Here is a 25,845-nt window from a genome sequence, read left to right as displayed (position 1 = left end):
TCCAGAGAAACAGCAGCCATTTCTATTCGGTGGCTGATCAATTAGCCGTTCTTTCTACTAATGCGAGTCCAAAACACATCCATGTTGTGTTCTGCTATCCAGCTCTTCCATCATTAATATAGTCTACAAAAGAAGGGGTTATTTCTTTGACTGTTCATTTTGATTTCTCTTCCTTCAATTTCAAACCTTTTCCCTACCAGAGATTTCTTTGGAACAACTGAAACAAAAACAACTTTGGGCACTGCTTGAAAGCAGCTAACTAGTGCTTTAATAAACTGCTCTTTAGTTACTATTGAAAGAGTCTTAGGTATGGAATTTCATAGGGCTAGGACTCTTCTTGAGTAGAGGAGTGTAATTGGTACTTATTTCAAGTGGTTTTGTGTATGTATCTTAATTGTGTTCTAATCTGCTTAACCTCTGCTGAACTGTTTTCCTTCTCATGAATGAACATCAAATGGTAACAGAATGTGTGTGTGTGTGTGTGTATATTCATGCACATAACTTTACCATGTTGAACATTTCATTTTGTAGTTTATTAACGACGTTAAGCTATTTCAGAACTTTCCTTTGATTTCCTGTTTAAAATATAAAATGGTGTAAGTCTGCTGGAATGGGATGAGTCATTAAAAGTGAATCGGCAAAGAACCAGCAGAGAAACAACAAGAGTAAATCACTTTAAGATGATTTAATCACTTTAATCATACAATTGTTACTCATGCTCTGATACATGGTTGCTATTTCATTTTGTAAATGATGACTTCCTCTATAGTCAATCAGTAGACATCTGAAGAACAGCTAGGAACCTTCTGTCTCTGTCACTCATTCTTGCTGTGGTCTTTGGTTACTCTGAATTCTGCCCCCAGTTACACTCATTCAGTGGGTTGCAAATGCTAATGGAGGGCAGAATTCCCTTTTGGATTTGTTTCCCCATTTCTAAAAAGTAGAATTCCAAGTGTTGATGTTTATGAAGAGTTTTTGAGCTGCTGGCATTGTGAAATGCTAAGTAGTATTATTCCTAACCCCATCCTACTCCCCTCCCCACCAAAAATGGAGAGAGACGTGCTAAATCACCACACATTTCTCCAGCTTGCTCTTTTCAAATGAATAGAAAGTGCCTCCAGCAGATACAAAAGGTGAAATCCTGGCTCAGATGAAGTCAGTGGCAGACCATCTTTAGTAGGGCCAGTATTTCCAGTCTAAGGTTCTACAGGGGTTAATACCAAAAAATTATTTCAACAGAACTACAAGCATTCATAGCAGGACCATGTGTCCTGCTTTTACCGGGACAGTTTCTTATTTAAGCTGTTTTACAAGTGTCCTGACTTTTCTAAGAAAATCGGCAAATTGTCCCATATTTAGCAGGGCTCCGGTTCTCTGGCACCTTGTGACAGGGCGGCAGCTCCCACTGCCGGAGAGCACCTCTGCAGGGCAGCTGTCCTGTTCCTTGGCACCCTGCATCTCGGGGCAGCAGCTCCTGCTGCTGGGGAGCTCTGCCACGGGCTACCTGCCTCATCCCATGGCTCCTGCTGCAGTGAAGCTCCATCTGTGAGGCAGCTGTCCCATTCCCTGGCATGCCAGTCCCGCTGCTAGGGATCCCTGTCATAGTGCAGCTGCCACATTCCCCAGCCCCCCTGCTGGGAGGCAGCAAAGCCCCTATTCTCAGTGCCCCTGCCAGGAGGCTGTGGAGCCCCATTTCCGCTCCCCCGTCATCAGGAGCCTGCAGACCCCCCATTCCCAGTGTCTCACCATAAGGCAGAAGCTCCCATCTCTGAGGACCCCTGACACAGGACAACTGCCCCCCACCCATAGAGGCTGGTGTCCCATATTTGCCATGGGACAATGTGGTCACCTTAAGCATTCATAGAACAGTATCTGCTGTCATTGTCCTGTTGTAAATCTGGAGTGATTCCAGTAAAAACGCTGAAGTTACTCTGGATTCTAATGGTAAAAGTAAATGGAGCATTAGGTCCAAAGTGCAGTAGTTATAGGTAGCAAAATTACATTGCTATCTTTGTTATTTATATGTGATGTGTGTAACTATTTTCTTATTGTCTGAAATAACCAATATATATCCTAGTGATCTGCAGTTGCAAGAGAAGGTTTCAGGCCTCTGTGACTTTTAGATTACAAGTACCTAAGTAAAGAAATCTTAAAAACACGTAACATGATTTTTTTTAATGTCTTTATAATGTGTACTAATGTGATTGTGTTCATTTTTGTTACAAATAACATGCTCATCCACATTGAACCTTCCCCCCACACTGGTACATATCCATACAAGTGCTTCGTGTTCTTTTGTTTGTTTAATTACTGGGAATGTGATTCAGCTCATATTTAAAAGCTCCACTAAAAGAACAAAATAACCCTGGGTTATAATCACGGAATGAAATTCTGACTCCAGTGAAACTTGTGGCACAATTCCCATTGACTTTAGTGGGAACAAGATTCTTCCCATAGATTTTTGTCTTGCAGATTTATGTTTTCTCTGAAGAAAAAACATACACTAAATTTCATTTTTGTTTGAGGCAAAAATTAGTTAGGCCTGAAACAGAAGAGTAAAATTTGGAGTATCTTCACTTTGTTGTGAGATCCATTCCGGAAAGAGGAAATGCAGCTACCTCCTGCTTGCAGAGATGGTCAGAAACGTTGTGTGTTCTTTTATCTGTGAACATGGTATTGGATTCACAGCTCTGGGGCCAAGGTATTGTGCAGCTACGGCGTTGTATGTTTGAAATGACACATAATGTATTGGTATAGTGGAGGAGGCAAATGAATCCACAGCAAGTTAAAATATGACATGAAGAATAACAGGGATTTGCATATCTGTATGAGGGCTGGAAAATTTCTACAAAAAAAATTGAAAACCCAAATTGTAGATGTGAAGGATATTTTTACCAGCTAATTCCTTCTGTAGCTATTGGTAGTAGATACAATATATGAAGAGAGAGAGAGATGGGGACTTTTTTTGTAAATATAAAATTGTTTCCTTTTGCCATTCCTTTTTTTTAATTTTGTTTGTTTCCTTGTCAAAGAGGATATTCCAAATGACTTGGGCATATTCATTTCATTTGCTGACAGCTGGCTAATAAATTCACTATTTGCCTTCTGGTTTTTTACATCTGTATAATTAAAACATTACAGCAGAGGACCTGGAACTCTGAGAGTCTCTCTTTAATGTAGCATGTGCTATTCATGCTGCGTTTAGTAAATAGGCCAGGCCCAGGGACACGTCACATAGTTTTAATTCCCACATGAGCCACAAACTTCCCATGTAACTTGCTGCAAATCAATTAATCTACACTGTGCTTCAATTTCACATCTGTAAAATAGGATAATCCTTCCTCACCTCGGAATTATTGTGAGGATAAAATCTGTGAACAGCTGTGAAATGTTCAGATATGTGCTGAAGGACACAGAAGAACCTAAATAAAGTGTTACAGTCAATATTTTGTAATCAAGAAAATAGTTTTTGTTTCAGTAAGCCTAGTTTTTCATCAGCTCAGAGTAGATAGTTGCTCTGATCTACTCCTGCTCCACTTGTGTGACAAAAGGAGCAGAAACAACCTTCATCTCCCAAGCTGTCGTAGGACTGGTGAAGCAAATGCATGTGCTGTTCCAGCCCTTCTTCCATCCTAATGCTGGAGGCGGTGAAGAGCATGGCTCTTGTTCATACTCAGACTTTGGTTGAGATAAAAAAAATAGGCTGAGCAGAGAATAATTAGGTTCCTAGCGTGGCACCATGGTGCATATTGCACTAAGCAGATCACTCCCTTATAGTCCCTGCTCAGTAATCCTCAGGCCTCTGACAACTGTACTATTGCTCTTCTTTTATCAGTCTAATTTTTTTAATGCTTTTACTTAATGTAAACCCTGACATGGGCATTAGCGCAATGCATAAATGAATGAAATTTACCTCAGCATTGAGAACTCTTGCGGGTCTCTATACAACCTCCTAAGTCTCATGTGCTGGGAGTTTTTGCCAGTAACTCCAGCGGGAGCAGGTTAGGGCAGTAAGGCCTTATGTGCCATGTGAGGAATTTCAACCAAATGAGAACATTATTGAACTGAGCATTGAACCTCATTTTAGCCCTAATTCATCTACCAAAAAAAAGCTTAATAAGTGTGCATTTGACTTTCTATATGTGTGCTTTTTTCTCCAGTAGTGCAGCTTGCCACTCTAAAACTTTTGGGCCTAAACACAGTGGATTTTTTTGTCTTTATAAATATATGCGTTTTTAAGATGCTTCTTGTTTTATTTAATTAACTCTAATTAGTACCCCTGTTGAGCATGCGCCAGTGTCTACCAGCTCTGCCTCTGCTATGCCAGCTGCCTCAGCCAATCAGCCTACTCCTGCTCAAAACATATGCGGTCAGATGACACCATCATCAGCCACTCCCATCTCTGTTGTACAAGATTCCTTCTCCTCTTCTTTCCACAGGTAATGCTTTTTTGCATTGTCCTTTTGTAAATGTCTCTCTGTTTGATGTTTAGAAATGGTGCATGTGTGTTTGTGTGTACACAGGGCGGGTGATGTGGCAGAACTTTATCTAGGCCAGGTTTCCAATACCGCCAGTCTGGACACCTTTACCATAAATGGTGGAAATGTTGGCAACCCTAAGTGTGCAGCATATTGGGAAAATATGTAGCAAAGTTTTATGTATTCTGAAGTTGAATTTGTTGTTGGAGCGTGGAATTTTTATTTGCAAAACAATTTCAATATGTCCTCTGATCTCTTGGACAAAATTAATCGAATATTCTTCTGAGGAATATAACTTACATTTTCCACACAAAAAAAAAAGAAAAAAAAGAAAATCATGTTAAAAATAGAACTGTGTTTGTCCTCAATCATGAGAAAGGCACCAAAGTTTCATAATTATTAAAATAGCAAATGAAAATCCTTTACGTTGCATCACAGCAGTGTAAAAATTATCAAGACATAAACAGGCAAATAAATTAGGCAAGCTAGTAAAAAGATCCATGTGTTTTTTAATATACCTAACTAGTGACAATTCCCCTTACAAGTTCAAAGAGGAATATGCAAAATGCATTTTAATCCTATTGATGACACACTGGCTCCCCTTCAATAATATGAACTACTCTCAAACAGGGGAGGCTCCAAAGGTGATCTACAAATATTTTAAAATTGCGAATGGGAATGTAGGAAATGTTCTTTCTCTTCAAAAGCCTTAGTTTTTATTTTTTTACTTGGTATTGTCTCACAGAGACGCTAAAATATTTATGAATGAATACCTTTTCCAGATGCTAATATCTCAAATTTCTTTCTAAATACTTTTTTTCACTCTGTATTTTTGTGCTGGTTCCATAGAGACAGACATCCTGCCAGCAATGAAGACCATGCAAAATACTACACTGTATTTTCATAATTATATTGACATCATCATTGCTTGCAAAACATTTAACATGTAATGATTATTTAAATAATTTTAGCTTTCAGTATACCTTTACATAAACTGCTACATGAAGAAAACTGAGTGTATAGTACATTATCGAAAAGGCAAACCTGTACTCCATGTAGGTAAGAATATAAATAACCTTTTGGGATTCATGACAAAAAGAAGATTCTAAGATCCTTGTGCTCTTTATTCTGACAGTAGCTGAATACTGAAATGTTTGTCTTGATTTCTGATTCAAATATCTTGGTCCTTGCAAGGTAGAAAGTATGAAAGTAGAAAGTCACAAAGGTTACTTGTCTGAACTACCACATTTCTTAACTATCCAGAGAGTCCTGTTTTATGTTTTTTCTTTTTTCCTGTAACTTCTGCATTTTGTCTTCTGTTCTGTAGAAATGTGCTTGGTTGTGCTATGTTGTAAGTCCGCAGATGTATTCCACAGAAAATACATGTTGCTGGTAACTCTAGAGTGGTCTTTTTCTACCTGAATGCATACAAGGCTCAGTTCTGAGATGTCACTCTTTTTCTCCTTGTAAAACTGTTTCATACATGCTTTTACTGTGTCGTCTGCAGAGTGCTTGCAGGCCCCTGCTCTTTGTCACAATTTAAACCTTTCCTTGGGTCCAAGAACATGTCAGTAGCATCTTCCACTGTTTCATCTGCTATTTCTGCTCAGTATAGGTATATTTGCAAACAGCTCTCCTTTTACATTTTAGTTAGATTTTTTTCACTCTTCATTATTAGCTCCAGTTTGAGGTTCTTAACTTCTTGCTATGGAGATAACATTTGAGAAATGTCAAATTTACTCTATTAAGTAGCATGTTTGTTTTTATTTTGATTCAGAATTAAAACCAAGCTAAAATAAAAACTTAGTACTTGAAAGATGAAGGTTAACATAGGTGACTGAAAATGTTCTCAGAGCCCAGGCAGCTAGTTGTATGTCACTTTCAAGTTTCAAGTATTTGTCTATTTAGGAGATGTGGCAACACCAAACTTCATTTTACTTGGTGAAAAATTTGGGATCATATTGTGATTAGCTGAACAGTTTTGAAAGGATCATCAGGCCAACTGTTACGAATGTAATGACGAATCCCTAGTGGGTGAAACATTGAAATAGTTAGCACTAGAAACAAAGAATACTACCATGACATTTTCTACCAGACTGTCCTTGTTGGTGTGAAGCATTTACATTTCATCAAGCTTAATAGAAGAGAAGACAATGGATTTTAAGATGTATTTGAGCAAAATTTGATGATAATGATCGACTGAGTCAGTCAGTAATGCGGTTGAGGTAATAATTCTCCCAATGAGCTTTATCTCAGCATAAAACAGAAAAATTAACTGAGGGCATTGTTTGCAGTGAAAAGAGCACACTGTTTCAAAGGCAAAATCTGGGGAATTTGTATATATAAAAACCAGGGGAACATTAGAGAAAATATCAGTGACCACCCAGGCATATTTCACATCTATATGGCCATTGCTTTAGCAACAATGCAGAATTGAAAGTGCTATGGGGTGGAAGTGTAAATACAGTAAACTCTTTCATATCCAGCATGCTGTTATCCAGAACTATCCAATAAATGGCATTTTAACCAAAAGTACATTTTAATTACCTTTTCCATAAGTACAGTATAGCAAAAGTAAATACAAATACAGTGTAAGTTTATAGTGCTACTATTGTTGGTAAATAAAGTACTCTGCATACATTTTGTTTATTTCTCAATATCTAATCTTGGTTTTTCTTTAGTGTTCTTCAGAATATTTGAATATCTGGCAACCTCCCAGTCCCAGGGTTGCCGGCTATGCAAGAGTTTACTGTATGTGCACTACGCACTCCATATGGTTGTGTAATTTCCAGATTCAGCAAGCTAAGACATGCTAAGCCAGACTCATTCTTAGTATAATTCCACTGATGTCAGTGGAAATACACCAAAGGTAAATTTATCTCATATATAAACACATTATATATAAACACACACAAAATAATTGCTAGGGAATTCACTGAGAAGACAGATGTTGTCATGAGTGGAAAATCTTGCCATAAAACCTTCAAAAGGTTCAGCATCTTGGAAGGGGTCCTCTCACTGACACTTGACTAAATATCTTTGGCTATGTCTGCTCTAGCCCCCTCCTTTTGGAAGGGCATGGTAATGGAGAAAGTTTGGAAGATGCTAATGAGGCTCTGACATGAATATTCAGTGCCTCATTAGCATAATGGCATCCACACATGATTTGAAAGTAACGCTTTCAGAATGCATGCCTCCCACGTAGATAGGTGCCTTTTGAAAGGAGCACCCTGAACTTCAAAATCCCTTTCTTCCTAAAACCAAATAAGAAGGGGTTTTTGAAGTCCAGGGGGTCCTTTCGAAAGTCCCCTTCTACATGGGTGGTGTGCATCCCAAAAGCAGCACTTTCAAATTGTGTGTGGCCACCATTATGTTAATGAGGCACTGCATATTCATGTCAGTGCCTAATTAGCATCTTCCAAGCTCCCTCATTACCATGCCCCTTCTCAAGGAGGGGGCTAGTGTAGATGTAGCTTTGGTGTTTTCAGCTCAGTGTCATTTTTTAGCTTTGCATCTCTAGAGCTAAGATTTTTTTAAAGGGACCCGTAATTTGGGTGACTTCATTGCTTTTGGTTTTCCAAAATCCAACATTTTAATGAGGTCTTTTTTCCGAAGGCAGGCTGCTCAGTGTTTCCAAACAAATTCTATTACTGCATTGGCTTCTGACTGTGCTGTGCCTGGTCAGACTTGTGAATGGTGCTGGAGTCGTCTTGTCCTGTTGAACACTACCCTCCCATCCAGATCTCCCCAGTTTTTATCTAGAATTTATCTGTCTGAGAATGGGATCAGCGATCATTGAGATTGATTTAGAAATAATTAAGTACCAAAGAAAATCTCTTACTTGAGCGAGGAAAAAATAAAACTTCATATAGTTAGGCATGATGATTGGTGCTGAAAAGCTATTTCTTTTGAGATTATGGTCCTAGCTGACATGTGACCTCCTGGGAAATATTTCTTTCTGTATGATTAAAACATATCCATAGATGAGAGCAACAATTGTAAACAAATGTAAGTCTTGGAGCCTCCTCTTGCTAGGCAGGGAATTCACAGCCAAATTTTGTCAGTCTGCATTCCAAAACTTCCAGATTGCTACCCCGGGGTTCTCTTTTTAGCATGGCTGCTAAAGTGATTTGCAGGGGTTATTCCCCTTAGCCGGTGGGAGTTGCAAATGTAAAAGCACTTGGACATGGATAAATGAAGAGACTCCTAAATGTGCTAGTCCATTCAGCTTCCCATGATAAAGCAAAGAAAGCAGAAGAAACAGATTAGAATAGCAACTGTAAGGAATAATAGATGCTCAGAAGCTGCTTGCAGCAAGTAGCAAACATGAGCATAGAAGCAACTGCTCTTTGTTAGTCCACAGCAGAGGTAATTGGACTGGAAACTGCACATTGGCTCCAAAGAATTTCCCTTTGAGTTTACTTTTACATTTATTGTGTACTATATTTTAGGCCCTCTATAAATCATGCCAGGGTAGAGAACCAACCCAGTATACAGCAAAGCTATCATTGCATTTTCGCTTTTGCAGATGACTTACGTAGAGATCTAGGGATACATTTCTCTCCATAGCCTGAGCATAGACTTAATTCCAGGAGTTTTAGGGAGTTGTGAGGCTACATTCATGTGTAGTATTCTGAAAATTTGTTCCATCTAATTGTTTTGTATACATTGGGCTCTGTTCATCCCTTTGAAGTTACTGGGTTTACACCAGGGATTACACCAGTCCCACTATTTGATACTTTTTGTTCCACTGAAAGGAAAATATACTGATATCTTTCCAAAGATCCTTAGTGCCTGATCCTGCCAACATTCAGCTCTAGTGTAGTAACCTTCTAAAATTTCATAACTCAAATTTCAGGTTATTCTGCAAAGCATTTGTTTTATTAACTTAGCTGATTATAAAGATCTTTTGTTCATAAGTCGAAGCCATCTCCTTTAAACTTGGCTTTTCCCAATGATGCAACAATCCAGTGCTTCTGGCATTGACATTTAACATCCAGAGGAGTCATTATGTTGTGACAGCCACTGGGCTGAGAGTCATCGCTCAGCAACAAGAGAGATCTAGGATATAAAAAGTGTGCGTGTGTGCGTGCATGCACTCAGAATCACTGGTTAAATCCATCAGAATGAAAGGGAAAGCAATAGAGGAAAAAATATGATCGCTTAAGAGAGACTTTGTCACAACTGCTTCTTACAGCAAGGCAATTTCTGAAAGCTCCCCACTCAGCCTGGTGTTACTGTCCTGTCTCTGGTACAGTATCTAGTGAAATAGGCATAAGACAAGGTGGATTGGTCCACAGAGGAGTTACAGAAGATCCCACTTCCCAAGGGTCTCTGTTATTTTTTTCCAGCTGAGGGATTCATTCATTGAAAGCAGTGCAAATTTAGAGCCTGATGTCTATAAAATCTCAGAGCTGGGCTCTGCAATCAGAGTTAATGGCATGGGACAGTTGCTCTTCATGAATAAAACTAAGGAAGTGTTACCTAAATTTAAAATCCTGAGATACAAAAATTATCTGATGTGTGTTTTCTTAACATTAGTCCATATTTTTCCTTCATTTACACCCATGTAACATTAGGCTGAGCCCAGTGTAATTGAGGGCAGAATTTGTGTCTGCATGTACACACAATTCATGAGGCCAACCATAACTTGTGTAAAAACTGGTGCCAGCTCTTTCCTCCAAAAGATAATGAAAGACATCTCATCTAAATGGCAATGAACCACAATGTAGAAAAGCCGGGGTGGGGAAAAAGCAAATACTTTCCTTGCTTCTTCCTCTGGGCTCAATTTGTAATGTCACCATTACAATGTTGTTTTTATTGCCTAACCTTAGGTAAGAAATGCATGTTGATGCCTTGGGCTGAAATATTTTGTTGTGTATTGTTAATTTCGATTTCTAGGTTTCTGGTGTAGTGAAAGGAAAGAGAAAAAGAAGATACCAAGCTTTAAAACTGTCAGTTCTTCAGTTTAAGGCACTGTCTAAATCACTTTAGAGTTTGCTTTTGTGATTATGAACCTTCCTGCCTTCCTGACTCTGAACAGGGTGGGATTCTGTTAATTGTTTCTGTCTATTCTGAATGATAGAACTCTACCACTTATATAAGATCTTTAGAGTAGTTGCACTGTAGACAATTAGTATTTATTATTTCACTTTTTCCTATGAATGTTTTGTTATTTTGCCATCTTCCTGATTTATTTTTAAATGTCAACCAGTCCAGTAAAGTTATCATGCTCTGAAGTGAAAGCACAGGGTAAATCAGGTATAAACTCTTGCCCTAAATTAGCATTGCACAATTTGCTGAGAAACTCTCAAATCAAAATGTAATAGTATATCTTGAAATGTCTCTGAGTAGCTATCTTTTAATTTCTTTGTTTACATTTTGTCACATTAATTCTAGGCATGTATACAAATATATATAGTGGGATCCTCCTTCTTATCATTTTGTGGCATTATTTTGTTATTTCACTTTTTAATTTGTTCACATTTGCTTTTTTGATAGAATTTTGGAACCAAATTCTCTGTCTGTATTGGTACTGTCAGTAAACCAAACAAAGCTAAGCCAGTGCATTAGGGGCCTCTGGCACTGGTGCAGACCACCAATAAACCCATTGGTGTCTGATGGATTTACTGTTGTTGGTGTATGTGAGAGGAGAATCAGACCCACTTTGTTTACATAATACAGGTTGAACCTCTCTTGTCTGGCACACAGGGCACCTGACAGGTGATGGATGAGAGAATTTGCCAGACCATGAGAGGTCAATATTTCCTAGCACATTACAAATGTTTCCATATCTTACTGGGCTCTTAGAAGACATTTAGGGGCAAATTACAGCTAAACAACAGCACAGAACACTGAAAGCCAGGACTGGTGGCTGTAAACAAACTTTATGGGACCACAGGAAACTTGGCCACAACCATGATAAATAGTCATAAAGCTAACTAAAATCATGCCAGATTATGGATGTTTCCGGATGAGAGGGTTCTGGATTAGAGAGGCTCAACCTGTACTAACTTGTGGCAGAGATCAAAATCTTAAAGGATGACACACTGTCTTTAACTTGAGTTTTGGCAGTACATCAGTGTAAACTGTAATGACAACACACTTATCTAAGATCTCCTACCATCTCAATGTACCTGTTCAAAGACAACAGTGATAGGCATAGGCTTGTGTTTGTTTTTGTAGCTTTCAGATTTGGCTGTCTAAATGCAACAGTGTTAGTACATTAAATTCCTTGGGTCTGATCCTGACACCCTTACTTAGACAAAACCCTCGTTGACTTGTGTGCAGAAGAATTTTTAAACTGAAAAGTTGAAAAAAAAATAGGCGAGCAAAAAATAAATGATGAAAGGAAAATATCCTTCTAGAGGAATATGATGGTGGCAGTGTTATGTCCTGTTGTGTATATAATCACAAAAGGGATGTTTTAAAAAGGGTACTACCTAAATAATAGCTGTTTAGCACTTTTAAAAAACAGAACATTGAATTTATAGACTGTCATGTAAAACTACTGAAATTAGGATTTTCAGGAAGAATGAAGGTAGGTTTTCACATAATAGCTCTTTAGCTTGTTATGTGTATAGACTTTTTAAAAAAGCAGATTGAGAAGCTGCCACTTCTCCCTTGTGTAGATCCTTGAAATAAGATTAACATTCTGTAAATCCCCACAAAGACGTTTTTCAACTTGAAATGGGATAATTGAATTTTCTGTCATAAGTCTCTTTGTAAGAATTTTTCTGACAGTTTGGTAACCATTAAACATCTCCCACTTTCCTGGCAATTTCCATAGTCTTCAGTTGCACAATTTTTGAGTAATATATTCTGGTACAAAATGAATTGTATCTATTTGTATCCTTAGAATTATAATTAACTGCTTTCACAGCTTCAAAATGCATGCTAATTATATAAGATTTCTATATAATATACATATCAACAGCTAATTAAAGATCTCGACACCATTGTGATAACTTTAATTGCATGGCTAATTTAATTTTTAAATATAAACTTATAAGGTGTGTCTACACTAGCAACTAACTTCGAAGTTAAGTTCTAAGTTAAGCACTACACTGAAGTAGCCAGCAGAGAGTCTACTCACATTTTCCCTTACTTTGAAGTTAACTTTGAGCCCAACTTTGAAGTCCCTACTCTATTCCCGGGAATGGAGTAGTGCCCTACTTCAAAGTTTAACTTGAAAGTAAGGTGTGTGTAGATGCTCTGCTTCGAAGTTGCTTACTTAGAAAAAAAAAACCTGAACGTCGAAAAGAATAATCATTTAAATTTTCATATTCCATCTTTTAGTTTGATGCAGTGCCTAGGTCCATAATTTTGCACCTAAATAGGGCGCCTGGTGTTTCAAAATGCTCAACATGCAGTAGCTCCCATTTAGAAATAAAGCAACTTATTTAGATGCTAAAATATGGACTGAGGAAATCAACTTTAGACACCCATTTTTAAAAATCTTTGCCCAAAAAACTTTGGAGAAAAAAGCAGTTGCTGGCAGCAATAACTCTGCTGCTGCTGTTGTGGGATAATCTAGTCCATTCCACCAGTGTAATAGAATTTTTCAGTACATTCTTAAATCTGTGAGACTGTCTGCACAGCAGCATTATTTCAGAATAAGTTAGTCTGGAAGAGATTTTCTGGAATAGCTTATTTTAAAATAGTGCATCTGTAACACAAAATGCATATCAAAATAGCGGTTAGCTATTTTGAAATAATGCGGCTGTGTAAATGCACCCCAGGGCCCCCTATTTTGAATTAGCCCCTATTACCTGCCTATACAGCCCCTGTTCCGAAATACCTATTTTGGAACCAGCGCTATTCTTCATACGGTGAGGTTCACCAAAATCGAAATAAGCTGTCTGCTATTTTGAAATTATTTCAAAACAGTGGTTGCTATGTGTAGACCCTTGCAATGTTATTTCAGAATAGCAATCACTTATACTGACATAACCTTGCTGTTTAGACGTACCCTGAGAGACCCACCATGTCTTAGAAGAGCCTTCTGCCTCTCCTTTTTCCAAACCGATACTCAGCTACTCTGGGAGTGAGATGTCTCCATGTTGCCTCATTCGGTCCAATGGATTTTCCCTGGTTACTTAAGCCTCCTGGGATATATGCATGGCACCACTTGACTTCTTGATCAATGTTCCTAGCTAATGAAATCTGACTTTGAAGTGAGATGGGTCTGTTTCTTTAATGACTTTTCATCAGTGGAAACACTCTGTGTTCCATTGCTGAAATCTTTTTCTCCAAGAAAGTATTTTCAGGGGAAGGGATTATAGAATTATTTTTGGAGACTATCATTAATCCTTGTTTGAGTATATTTCCCCCTTATTTTAAAGCCTGCAATGTTAACCTGATTCTTTCACATCTCATAAGGATTAAAGCATTGTTGACTAAATATTTAGTTTGATAATATTTAAGATATTTAGGGTGAAATCTTGGCCTCATTGGAGACAAGTTCAGAGCTCCTATTTTATATCAAACTCAGGATTCCACCTATAGCTTTACTTTGACATGAATCAGATGGACACATCTATGGTCAGTCATTTTTTAACATTTATAAAAATACATCCATCATTTCACAAAAATCCATCTGTCACTTCACAAGATCAAATTTACATGGACTTTTAAGTTGGTTGATCCCAATATGTTTATCGTTTTTCAGTTCAACAACAGAAAAATGCTATCTGCTTAAGTAACAATTCTGTTCAGCACCTGTACATTAGCGCAGAGTGAAAAATAACCAGGGAAAAGATGGAGGTAGTACCTTGATGCTGTGGTTTCATTTACATCTCCACTTACCTTTATTATGGGACAGCAATTTGCCTCACCACAGTTAGGGTGGAGCTGAACTCCAGAGTTAAGAAGTGATGTTTCAATTCAAAGTTCACTTTACTAAGACTTTGTTCCACTTACTTAGGAGTCTCCATTTTGTACACACTGAATGCACCTTTTTATTTTGTCTTGGCAATTAGTGACTGTCAAAAGCAAGTTGTTTTTTAATTGCAGAACTAAAATCCTACAGCTAAAGAATTAGCACCAATATTGATTTATGCAGCTTTATCGTCAATGAATGCAATGATCCTCACCTGGGTAAGGCTGTGAAATGATTTGTAGCCTGAGTAGGATGAGCAGGATTTGGCTTGACATAGTTTTTGAAACCCAGATAAAAAGTAGTGCACGTACTGTACTTCAGCATGCCTCAACATACTGCTTATGAAATAGAGTGTGTATTCCCTTTGGAATCTTATTGTAGGATTACTTGCCATAATTACTTGATAAATTTGGTTCTCGATTACATATGACATTTTCTTTTGCATAAAACCACAAACTTTTGTCTTATTTTAGCTTCAACCGGCATTCTTCCACCTCCATCAGCTACCAGTCAAAAATGAGGTATACAATATTACCTTTTACAGCTACTACACATTAAAAGTACTTAACAAGCCATTTTAATGCTACTAGTACACGTCTAGTGAACTATTAACTTAAAAGTGATCTAATTAAAAATGTTTCTACTTTTCCTGATAACTAATAGTTTTCAAGCATAGTATTTAATTCACTGCCTCTCACGTTATTGTCTGTTACAGATCTATTCAGTGCCTTTCAGAAATGTTATCATTTTACTGTTCTGTTAAATCATCTTCAATCCTCAGCATTATCTTTTGTCAACTGCTTAACAACTCCTTACTTTCTGCAGAAGAAATTACAGCTGACTGAGCTTCACTAAAACTCTTAATGATGTACCTCAGTGCTTTATTCCTGTCTTCCAGGAGTCTTTTCCTCTCCATCACTAAATCTAATCTGCATCCTCAGTTTGGTTATCATTGTAAAGAATTCCGTGCTTGGTTACTGAGCTCATTAATGCTCTTTTTTAATATTTCTATTTATTCCAGTTGATTTTCTTTCTAGCATATATTTGTTTCCTAGAAGTATAAGGAAACCTGGGGCAATGATTTCAATCCCAAAATACATTGAGAAATACACGTATCAGACGATCATGAATCTGTATGATAGCCTAAACAGGGGTCAGCTGATTCCGATTTCCTGATTCCTTATGCACATTTAGAGCCCTAAAAGGGGCCTTATCCAATGAACCGAAGTGTTTGAGACCAGAACATATTCAGCAAAGGGCAAGAACACTAGAATTTCAGATATGTTTTATAATAAAGGTAATTTTATAATCTCCTACCCTACACAGCAAGTGTTGATCAGAGATTCTTTAAAAGTAAATAAGTAACACTGGTTTCTTGTGCAACTGTGTTACCTTTGAATAATAAACCTTAAAATAATGAAAAATCTTCAGATAATATATGAAAACCATCATGTAAGGCCAAAACTATCTCTGTGTTTTTTCCAGTAAACTCAGGATGCCACTAAAACAGAGTCCCATAAACGCTTGCATTTCCAAATGTAGGCAGCAGTGTTCGATGAGATGGTTACTGTTTGTTAAGGTATTTAGGATGGAGGTCTTCTTAATCCTTCTGTCTGGCATACAAAAGGAGTGATAATTCTGTGCGAGTTCTCACTGTTCTCCATCTGAAGTCCAGTGCAGCTGGCAACTGAGGAGGGGTGGCAACAAGAAATACTGTAAAGATGAACAGTTAGTGACGTGAATTTTGATTCTCTGTTGTTGGGAGCAGCTTTCATCATTACAGAATCATGGCACAATGCAAAAGACTCCACAGTGAACACATACTCATCAGAATCAGCATGTCATATTCTTCATGGCACAACGGAACCAAATTCAGGCCAACTTTACACTTTAGTCATGTTGACATAGCTGGGATGCCCAGGAATGTGCAAGTACAGTAACATGAGGGGGGAAAAGTCTTCAGTTCCCCCAAAGTAGGAAATAATGTAAGCTAGATATGTAGGGCTGTCTTTTTGCCGGTATGTGTTGCCTCCCAATAGGAGGGTTTGCAGTGATAGTTATACTCTTTTATGTTTACTGTCAAAACCTTTCTAGGATAGACAAGCCTTCAGTGATCAGAACCTCTGAATCCTGCAGCACATGTGGAGATGAGTCTGAAGTGGACTACCAGTTTGCAGCTCAATGAAATAATGAGATTTGAATGAAAATATAGGCATTTTTACAGCAAGGATAGCACTGGGGAAAGCAAGGAACCTGCATAAACTCGGCAAGGGTTTAATTACTCTTCCTATTTGGACTATGGCGCTTGCTGCAAAACGTAAACTTCAACATCTGCTTTCTTCTGTCTCTCCTCCCCTTGCATGTCTTCCCTGCCTCTTCATTTGTGACCCCTTTCCTCCTTCACAAGGCCAGTATTCTGTCTCATCTGTCTGGTAGTGATAGAGTTGGAGCCTGTATAAACTGATGGATCTGCAGTCTGTTCCCTATTCTGCAAAACATAAAGGAGCAATGGCCCTTTACTTGCTTGTAGGCTGTCTGATCAGCAGAGGAGAAGGAAAGTTAGAGCTGGGTGATGGAGTACCATGTACATAGGCAAGTAAACTGATAGAGGACCTGGAAGGAGAGGAGTCAGGTAGGCTGCAGCCCTTGTTCATAAACACCGTTCAGCAAAGTCGGTTTAGAGTAGAGCAAGGAAATCCACTGACCATGCAGACAGCTGCAGATCCTCCTGGTAGAACTGCTGCTTTTGGCCTTCAGGTCTTAGGAACATCCATAAACTCGTGCACCTAAATCAGGGAAATTGCCTGATGTTAGAATGAGCTCTACAGACTCAGAGAATCACTGAGAGCTCTTACTCTGTCAAAGAAGTAAAGATGAGCCACGGAAGCCAGCTGCCAGATCTGTCCTTCCCCTGCAGATGCTCCTGCAACTGCATGGGTGCAGGGAAGAAGGAAACGTAGCTGGTTTCATCTGCTTCTCTCACTGATTGCCATCACTTAGACTTCTCTCCCCCAGCATTCAATTTCCCTTAAAAAGCATATAATAAAATAAATCCCCAAAGCCCACACCTGGGGTTTGCGGGGGCAGAGAGAGAGTGTGTGTATGTTGTACCTAAGTCCACACACAAGAATCTACATACGAAAACCTGAGGTGAATATTCCGATGTAGAAGTTGGGTGTTAGGGCACGCATAAGAAATGTGTCCGAATTTGTACACACACAGAGCTGCAGCCACAAGTTTGACAGTTTGATGGTACAGTGAAAGTAGAATAAGGCTAATATTTTCCATGAAAAATGTTCTTCAGTGAAATGGATCTGCTTTTGAGGATATTTTAGATGTTTCTTAAAAAACAGTATGCTCAAGAAAGTGAATGAAGCGTAGGTCTTGGAACCTTACTCCCACTTATTCCATGGGCTGTCCTAACAAAACTGATCTCTTTTCCCAGTATACTGGTAGGATCTTGCAATATTTAGCTAATATATGCCTCACAAGACTTCTCTGAGGTGAGTGGATGTTCCTTCAAGTCCAGTGCTCCATTATCCAGACCAAATTGCACTCAATTCTTTTAATTAGTGTAAAAAGTTTGCCATTGTGAAGACTAGTATATCAAAGCTGCAAATAATTTTGTGGTTTCCCATAATGAAACTGAAGTCTCCTCACCTGAACCATAACAAAGTGTGGGGTGCTGGGACAATTTTTATGGAGGTGCTGACTGCCATTAAACCAAACTGTAAGTCCTGTATGTGGTGGAAACCATTTAAAGTGAAGGGATGAGATAGCATTGGTGTGTGGAGAAAAACCACTTTCCGGTGACTTTCTTCATTGCAGTTCCTCACTGTTGCTGTTTGGAATTCTTCAAAGAGTGTCTCAATCCAGGAGCATAAGGGAAAGATCATGTAATTGCAAATCAGAGGCTTTGAGGACTCTGCAAAGTTGAACATTAGAAAAATAAATAAATAATGACCTCAACCTAGACCTGGAAAGGGGCTAGTTTCAGACACCAGATATATTTTTCTCCCTGCTTTCTAAAGGGCAAGTGATTGGTCCTACTGAAAAAAGGCAGGTGATGAGTTCTAGTAGCACTAGTATCAGTCCCTAAATTTGTTTCTGATTCTGCTCCCATTTGAATCAGTAGTAAAATTCCCACTGATTTCAATGAGACTAGGATAACCCTCTTTGTAGAGACTAGGCAAAAGGACCAAGAATCTCATTTTCACACGCCTAGCTGTGTTGTCTGAAATGATCAACCCCTGCTAAATAGGATCTTCCTCCAATTGGTCACTCAAAACTAGAGACTGATTGATTAGGTCTCCTATTTGGTTAGTTTTCCCAAACAAAGGGAATGATTCTGTATAGGTGCCAGTGCTAAAGATACACTGACCACAGGTTCTTTTTTCTTCATTATATTTGTTTTTAAAGCAGTCGTTAAAGTGCCAGGGTTGGGAGCTGCACTGGCTGCCTTCATCATGGTTACTGCAAAGGCTAAAGAATCTCACATTCTTTTCTGCATCCCCTGGGGTTCTATGGAAGCTGACAAATCTCTTTATTTCTTGATCTGTGGTTCTTGATGTCTATAAATTTGTTCACAGTTTTGCTTTGCTTTTAGAGGTACGGGCCAGTCCTATACATCAACACCGGTTTCCCAGGGTACCGCTCCTTCCTCAGGCTACAGTGAAAGTCCAGTTCCTGCTCCAAAACCAAGAGTTGTCACTACTGCTAGCATAAGGCCCTCTGTCTACCAGCCAGGTAAGGTGATTTCCAAGAAGTGAAAGGATCCATACCAACATCTGGTAGCTTTTAATGCAGAAAATGCAAGGACCATTTGCACAAAGAACCAAATTTTGCTGGTCATGTCAGAAAGTAGTGAACTTGTTTGGCTTGATTTCAAATCCACTCTGTTGTGTCTTCTGAATTATACTGGGGTTGGTCTCTGCTCAGAAGAGATTGTCAGGGGAAGGGACATGGACAAGAAGGAAGGAGCGGGGAGTCACTGAACAAGAAAACAGTGAGACTTAAATTTCCCAATACAGTACATCTGAAATGAATCTGCAAGCCACAAGCTGTGCATGTAGAAAGGAGCTCAAGGGAATTTAGGCACATTTGCACATTGATAATAGGGTTTAAGTGTTCTAAACTCTCTGTACACCTAAATGTGTAAGTGAAACAAATATAAACAACTTAATGGCTTAATCCACTACACTCTGATTAATAGTGTGCATATGCTTGGAAAATTGGTGTCACTATACACAGAACTTCCCAAACTTGTAAGGAATGGTGATTACTGAAAAGCACTTTGTTTGCAATGATTTGTTCCCCATTCTCTGCAGATTTCATTACAATCGTATTTGGAAAATATATTAACTGTTGTTCAACATTCCTTTGTATTCACGTGTTACAAGCCTAGCAAATTGACCACAAAACTGCAGAACTAATCATATTTGGCTGAGATAGAACAAATTAAACAGTAAGGACAAAAATCTGAACTTAATTACCAGTTAAAAAATCCTATCCATATCCATCCTTAATTAAGTGAACAAACTTGCTGTACTCTTGTAAAGAAAGCTTCAAGGGTGATTTACATCAGGGACCAGTAACCACCAGCACAGGTGCCAAGAGTGTCATGCAAGCCGAATTTCATCGGCATGCAAGGTGGAAGCTCAGTCCTGCCCTTCCTCCCCCATGCATCTGGGAGCTTGCTCAAGGCCATGCTACCTGTGGATTAACAAAAGACCAACTAACGCTACCAACCACCACCTAAACAGTAATGCTTTCCATCTTCATTATTTATTAATGGAGCTGTTGTAAGTAGGACTATTGGTAACTTTTAAAAGCATCCCTGGCTCTCGGACTGTGCAAAGAGGTCAGGAGGTCAAATTTCTGTATTCTGCCTCGGAAGGGTTGCTGACCCATGATTTACATCTTCCAAAAATAAGAAAAGTCTGCCTAATCTGCCTGTAAATGCCAATAGTTCAGTATCCTCATCCATTCTAAAGTTCTGAAAAGAGAGGAGAAGGCATCTTAAATTATGAGAGAAGAGAGGCAAAAGGCTCTCGTGGGGGTATAGATGGGACACAACTCAGCCAATATTTGTCATATTTTAGGCTATTTAGAGGACCTGTTTCATCACTGGTCTCCACATCATTATCAATAAAAAGCTTTAAACTCTACCAGTTTTGTGTTCTTAGTTACGTATGCCAGTCCATTTTCTCTGACCATTGTATTGGAGTAACTCTTGTTGAAGTCAATGGGTGTTATTGCTATCCCTTCAAAGAAGAACAAAGACCCATATCTTTGGCTTAAAGAAAAAGTGGATCTGTTTCCATAATAGGGATGGGAACATAGAGAAGAAGATATCTACAAAATCCGTGGGAAATCTGATGAAAGACTAGGTGATCAGTTAGGGTCATTTTGGACCTAACCTTGCATACCCTGAGCACTCATGACTACCTTTAAAGTAAATGAGTTTCAGAAGCCATTACTGACAGGAGTGGGCCCTAAATTAGTTATACATTGGGCAGAGAAATGCCTTTATTTTCCATTGCCCTGCACGCGTGTTTTGCAATTCTGCAGAGAACTGTCTTTGTGTACCACTGCCCCAATTTCAGACTGAAAACGGGCACTTTGAAAATCAAACCCTGTATGTCTCTGGAATCTTACTATGCACATATTTCAAATCTTCCTGTTGTGTATATTATTCCATGGGTATTACAGGAACATGGTGTCTCCCAGAGGGCAGGAGGAATTCAAAGCCCACCTTCAGAACGTTCATGTTATGTGATGTGGGGGGAATGCAAATTGTGGTATTTTATTGTCTGATAGATCAAGCCCCCAAAATGGTTTCAAACATAAGAGATATTGTATGTGACATAAAAGAATGGGAAGAGATTTAGCCAAAGGCAATTTATTTCAGTCACTCTACAAAGTACTGCTGCTACTTCATGTGAAGGCAAACGGCAGCTGGATTTCTAGGTATAAATTGGCACTACAGGCAGGCGACCTGGATTGTGCAACAAGAATGTTTTTGCTTAAAATGGGGGGTTTGGAAGACTGCTCCATTGTGGTTATAGAAGTGATGGATCGACAGTACTGATTTAAAGCCAACTGTCACACTGTGCCATTACACATAGTGGAAACTTTCCCTCACAACTTTGCCAATGCATATGTAACTTACAGCATGTATAGCTCTTCCATTCTAAGCAATACGTGCATCCCATGGCTGGTGGGGCTGCGGGTGTCCCTGTTGCTGCTCCCAGCAGCTGGAGCAGCACAGAGCACAGAGACACCACTCCTCCTCCACCCTTCCCAGCCACACCCTGGCCCCTGGAAGCCCCTCAAACTCAATTGCACTGCTGCTGGTGGTGGGGTGCCCCTGAGCATTTTAAATCACCCAGGGGCAGCACAAGAGGGAACATGCCAGGTGGCAGGAGGATGCAAGAGGCAGGAAGTGCAGGCAGCAAGTTTTTCGGTAGCCCAGCCCCACACCAAGAATATTCCTAGTCCTGGGGCATAATAAGTCCATATAACTTGCCACCTCTGCTTTCAAGTATTTAACTGATTGTTGCAAGGAAGAGGAAGAAAATATTCTCCTTAACTTCTAATGATAGGACAAGATGCAATGGGCTTAAACTGCAGTATGAGTGGTTTAGGTTGGACATCAGGAAAAACTGCTGGGGTGGTTAAACACTGGAATAAATTGCCTAAAGAAATTGTGAAATTTCCATTATTGGAAATTAAGAGTAGGTTAGACAAACAGCTGTTAAGGATGCTCAAGATGGTTCCTGCCAGGAGTGCTGGGGACTGGACATAGTGATCTCTTGAGTATTCTATGATGCCAGTGCATTATGTAAATAGGCAACCCAGGACTGAGACTGTCACATTGAAACAGCTATCCACTTTGCTTCTAGTAGCTTATGTCACTGTACAGCTAAAAGCCATCACTGATCTTTTACCTATGTGAGATGACCCTTCTGATCTTCATCCAGTTCTTAGAAGAAAGAAATATGTGCTGCCGAAACCACCAGCACAACTGGTTCTAATTAGTACCTGTAGATGGAACTGATACCAAATCTGACCTACTCTTTGTCCTGTAGAAGTAGCCTCATTAGCTCAAAAACGATTTATATTGGTGGCAGTATAAAGAAGCCTGCATCGTCCACTGCCATTACCAAAGTTGTACCCAAGGTAAGTATGAGTAGTTCTTCGAGTGGTCCCTGTGGGTGCTCCACAATAGGTGTCGGGCTCACCCAGCGCTGCAGATCGGAAATCTTCCAGCAGTTTTTCCTGGATCGCGCGTGCGCCGCCCCCCTGCGCGCCCCCGGCTGCGCGCGTGATCCGGTCCCCGGCAGTTCCTTCTCAACCACCATCGGCTGCAGACAGAATCTACTCAGGCTAAAGCCAGAGTCAGATTAAATAGTGTTTTTTTTCTACGTGTCATTTGTTGTTTTGGTTATAAAAAAAAAAAGAGAGAGAGAGAGAAAGCAAAGACAAAGAGAATATCAGCAAAAAAAAAAAAAGAAAAAAGAAAAAAGAGAGGAGTGGAGAACAGAAGAGAGGATGTGAAGGCCATTTAGACCGCCCACTGCCCCGCAGCCCGGTGATCACTATTTGGGGTGGAAAGGCACGGATTAAGTGCTAAGTACCCTATTAACAGTAAAGGACTCAACGCAATGGCCTCTTCAGGTTTTAAAAAGCATGAGTCATGCCGTGAAGCTATGCCGGCCTCCGATGGGCATAGCGAATGCATCCGCTGCCTGGGGGAATCACACGTTACCCAGAAGTGTTCTCACTGTGCTAAGCTCACAGCCAGGGCCAGGAAGGACAGAGCGATGAGGCGTAAAATGCTCTTGTTGATAAGGCTCTCCAGCCGGACTTGCCGGAGAAGCCTCACCCAGAAGGGCCCTCTGGGTTGCATAAGAGGAGGGCAGCTTTCCCTGACCCCCTCGGTGCAGAAACGGAGGAAACGCTCCCTGGCTTGATCCTTGCCGGCGTTTGCAGCGAGCAGGATGAGCGGAGCACACAGCCCCCAGCCGCATACTCAGGCAAGCAGCAGCGCACGTGGCAGAGGCTGAGCCTCCGGTTGTACAAGAGCCGGCACGCGCGGCGCCTAGAGCGTCAGCGAGGCAAGTGCCGGACCCGGAGGCACCGGCCCCTGCGGCACCAACGGTGCAGGGGTGCCAGGCACGGAGCCTGCAGGCACCACAGGAGGATACCCGCGCAGCACCGCAGCTGATGGTGACGAGCGTGGCGCTGACAGCAGGGCCGAGATCCCCGGCACAGAAGGGGACAGTGCCGGCCCCGCAGGGGAGGAGCAAGGCAAAATCAAAAGCCCAGCACCGCAGTCCATCTCCGGACAGGGCTGCGCTGCTGTTAGCACCAAGCCCTCCCCCGTGATACACACGCCGCACCGAAGGCCTGTGTCTCCACCAGCCCATCCGGGAACCTCCTTCTTCATTCCTCCAACCAATGTCACCATGGCTTGGGTCACCTTCACCATTTCTGGGAGTGGATCCCCTGGAGTACTATCACAAGCCAGTTTCACCTCTATCTGTGTCGTCGCAGAGGTCTCGCTCTCCCAGAAATCGGGGGGTACACACCCCATGAGTGGTCTAGGTCTCCATCCCCGGACCCTTGCCCATGCTGCCATGGTTGTCCTTATCATGCTGGACACAGACACCACAGGTCTACACCCAGGGGCAGGTCCCCCCCCCGGCCGCTCAATACCCCCGTGGGCACTCCCGATGGGGGACAAAACACAGTTGTCTCAAGGGGAGTTAATGTTAGAACCCTGAGACTTTCCTTCACAATCCTCCAGCAAGCAAGAGTATCATCGACCGCAGGAGCCCGAGGGTTCGAGGGAGGTTTACCCTAGTGGTTCCTCCTCATCCTCCCCAGATGACGCCATGGCCCCGGGGATGTCTCTCCCCCGGATGACCTTAAACAGTTTCAGGAGCTGTTTAAAAGGGTGGCTTTCACGCAAGACATTCAAACGGCAGAGGTGCAGGAGAAACATCACAAACTCCTGGAAAATTTGAGACCCCCGGCTTCGTCCAAAATTGCTATTTCGCTGGACGAAGCCATTCTGGAGTCAGCCACTACCTTATGGCAGACTCCGGCCTCTGTTCCGCCTACGAACAAGAGAGCGGATAAGAAGTACTTCGTCCCAGCAAAGGGCATGGAGTTCCTCTTCAGTCACCCACAACCAAATTCTTTGGTGGTCGAGTCATCCCAGCAGAGGTCAAAGGTTTCTCAGTACAAATTGGGGGGATCGGACAAAGATGCTAAGAAGCTAGAGCTGTTTGGCAGGAAGGTATACTCCTCTTCTACCCTGCTAATGAGAGTGGCAAATTACGGGCACACCTAGCAAACCATAATTTTGATAATTACGCCGGGCTTACTCCCCTCATGGATTCACTTCCGGAAGATAAAAAGCCGGTGTTAAAGGCGATTATTCAAGAGGGCTATGCAGCATCGCGGACGGGAGTCCAGATTGCCCTGGACGTGGCGGACACGGCGGCACGTTCAACGGCTACAGCAGTGGTCATGTGTAGAGAATCCTGGCCCCAGACGTCGGGTATCCCGAGGGACCTACAGGCGAAGATTGTGGACCTTCCCTTTTGATACACAAAAGCTGTTTGCAGACTCAACCGACTCGGTCCCTCACTCCAGTAAGGACTTGAGAGCTACACTTAGAACCTTGGGCATTTATACTCCCCCATATAGGAGGGAAAAATTTTATCCTCAGCAAAGACGCTACGCTTACAACCACAGTGTGCTCAATATCAACGGGGCTACGGCCAAGGGCTCTATCAACACCAGCAACAGTACAGAACTCCTAGATGACGTTCTCAACAAAGCCGTACGCCCTCGGGTCAGGCCCAAAGGCAACAAGTTTGACGGGTATGTCGGGGGCTGCACTATCAATACCCTCGCTCAATGCCATTCTCATCTCATGTTCCATCATCGCCTCAGACCGTTCCACTCCCAATGGCAAAAGATCACCACAGACAAATGGGTGCTGGAGATCATAGCCACAGGTTACGCGATCCCCTTCCAGTCGCTCCCACCGACGAAGCCTCCCACCAGGCCTCACCTCAGGGACGCTGCCACGAGGCGAGGTTCAAGCAGAAGGTGAATCACCTTACATTCATTGGGGAGGTGGAAAGAGTGCCGGAATAATTCCAGGGGAAGGTTTTTATTCACGCTACTTCCTACCAGCGAAGAAAACAGGACACTGGAGGCCCATCTTAGATCTTCGGGGCCTCAACCGTTACTTGCGCAAGCAACGTTTTCGGATGATCACAGTTGCCTTGATACTCACAGCACTGGACGATGGAGACTGGGTTGCACCACTCGACTTACAAGATGCTTACTTTCATATAACAATCCACCCGGCACACAGACGCTTCCTCCTCTTCACGGTCGGCCAGGAGCGCTTCCAGCACAGGGTTCTTCCGTTCGGCCTCTCCTCGGCCCCCAGAGTCTTACCAA

General features: G+C 41.1%; 1 protein-coding gene across 11 annotated transcripts in view; it reads left to right on the top strand.

Annotated features, from left to right (window-relative positions):
- Positions 1-25,845, top strand: part of LDB3 (LIM domain binding 3) — a 189,991-nt gene that overhangs the window by 131,180 nt on the left and 32,966 nt on the right. For 7 of the 11 annotated variants that reach the window (XM_075000116.1, XM_075000122.1, XM_075000124.1 and 4 more), the window contains 3 exons: positions 4,275-4,439; positions 14,832-14,879; positions 18,965-19,104. In XM_075000116.1, coding sequence (XP_074856217.1) covers positions 4,275-4,439; positions 14,832-14,879; positions 18,965-19,104 — 353 coding nt within the window. The remainder of the gene's footprint in view (positions 1-4,274; positions 4,440-14,831; positions 14,880-18,964; positions 19,105-25,845) is intronic. The other 4 variants (XM_075000123.1, XM_075000119.1, XM_075000117.1 and 1 more) reach the window with 3 other exon arrangements.

The sequence above is a fragment of the Carettochelys insculpta genome, chromosome 7 (genome assembly GCF_033958435.1).
Source record: "Carettochelys insculpta isolate YL-2023 chromosome 7, ASM3395843v1, whole genome shotgun sequence".
NCBI lineage: Eukaryota > Metazoa > Chordata > Testudines > Carettochelyidae > Carettochelys > Carettochelys insculpta.
The sequence above is the reverse complement of the archived record's forward strand: the minus strand, read 5'-3'. Positions and strand labels throughout refer to the sequence as shown.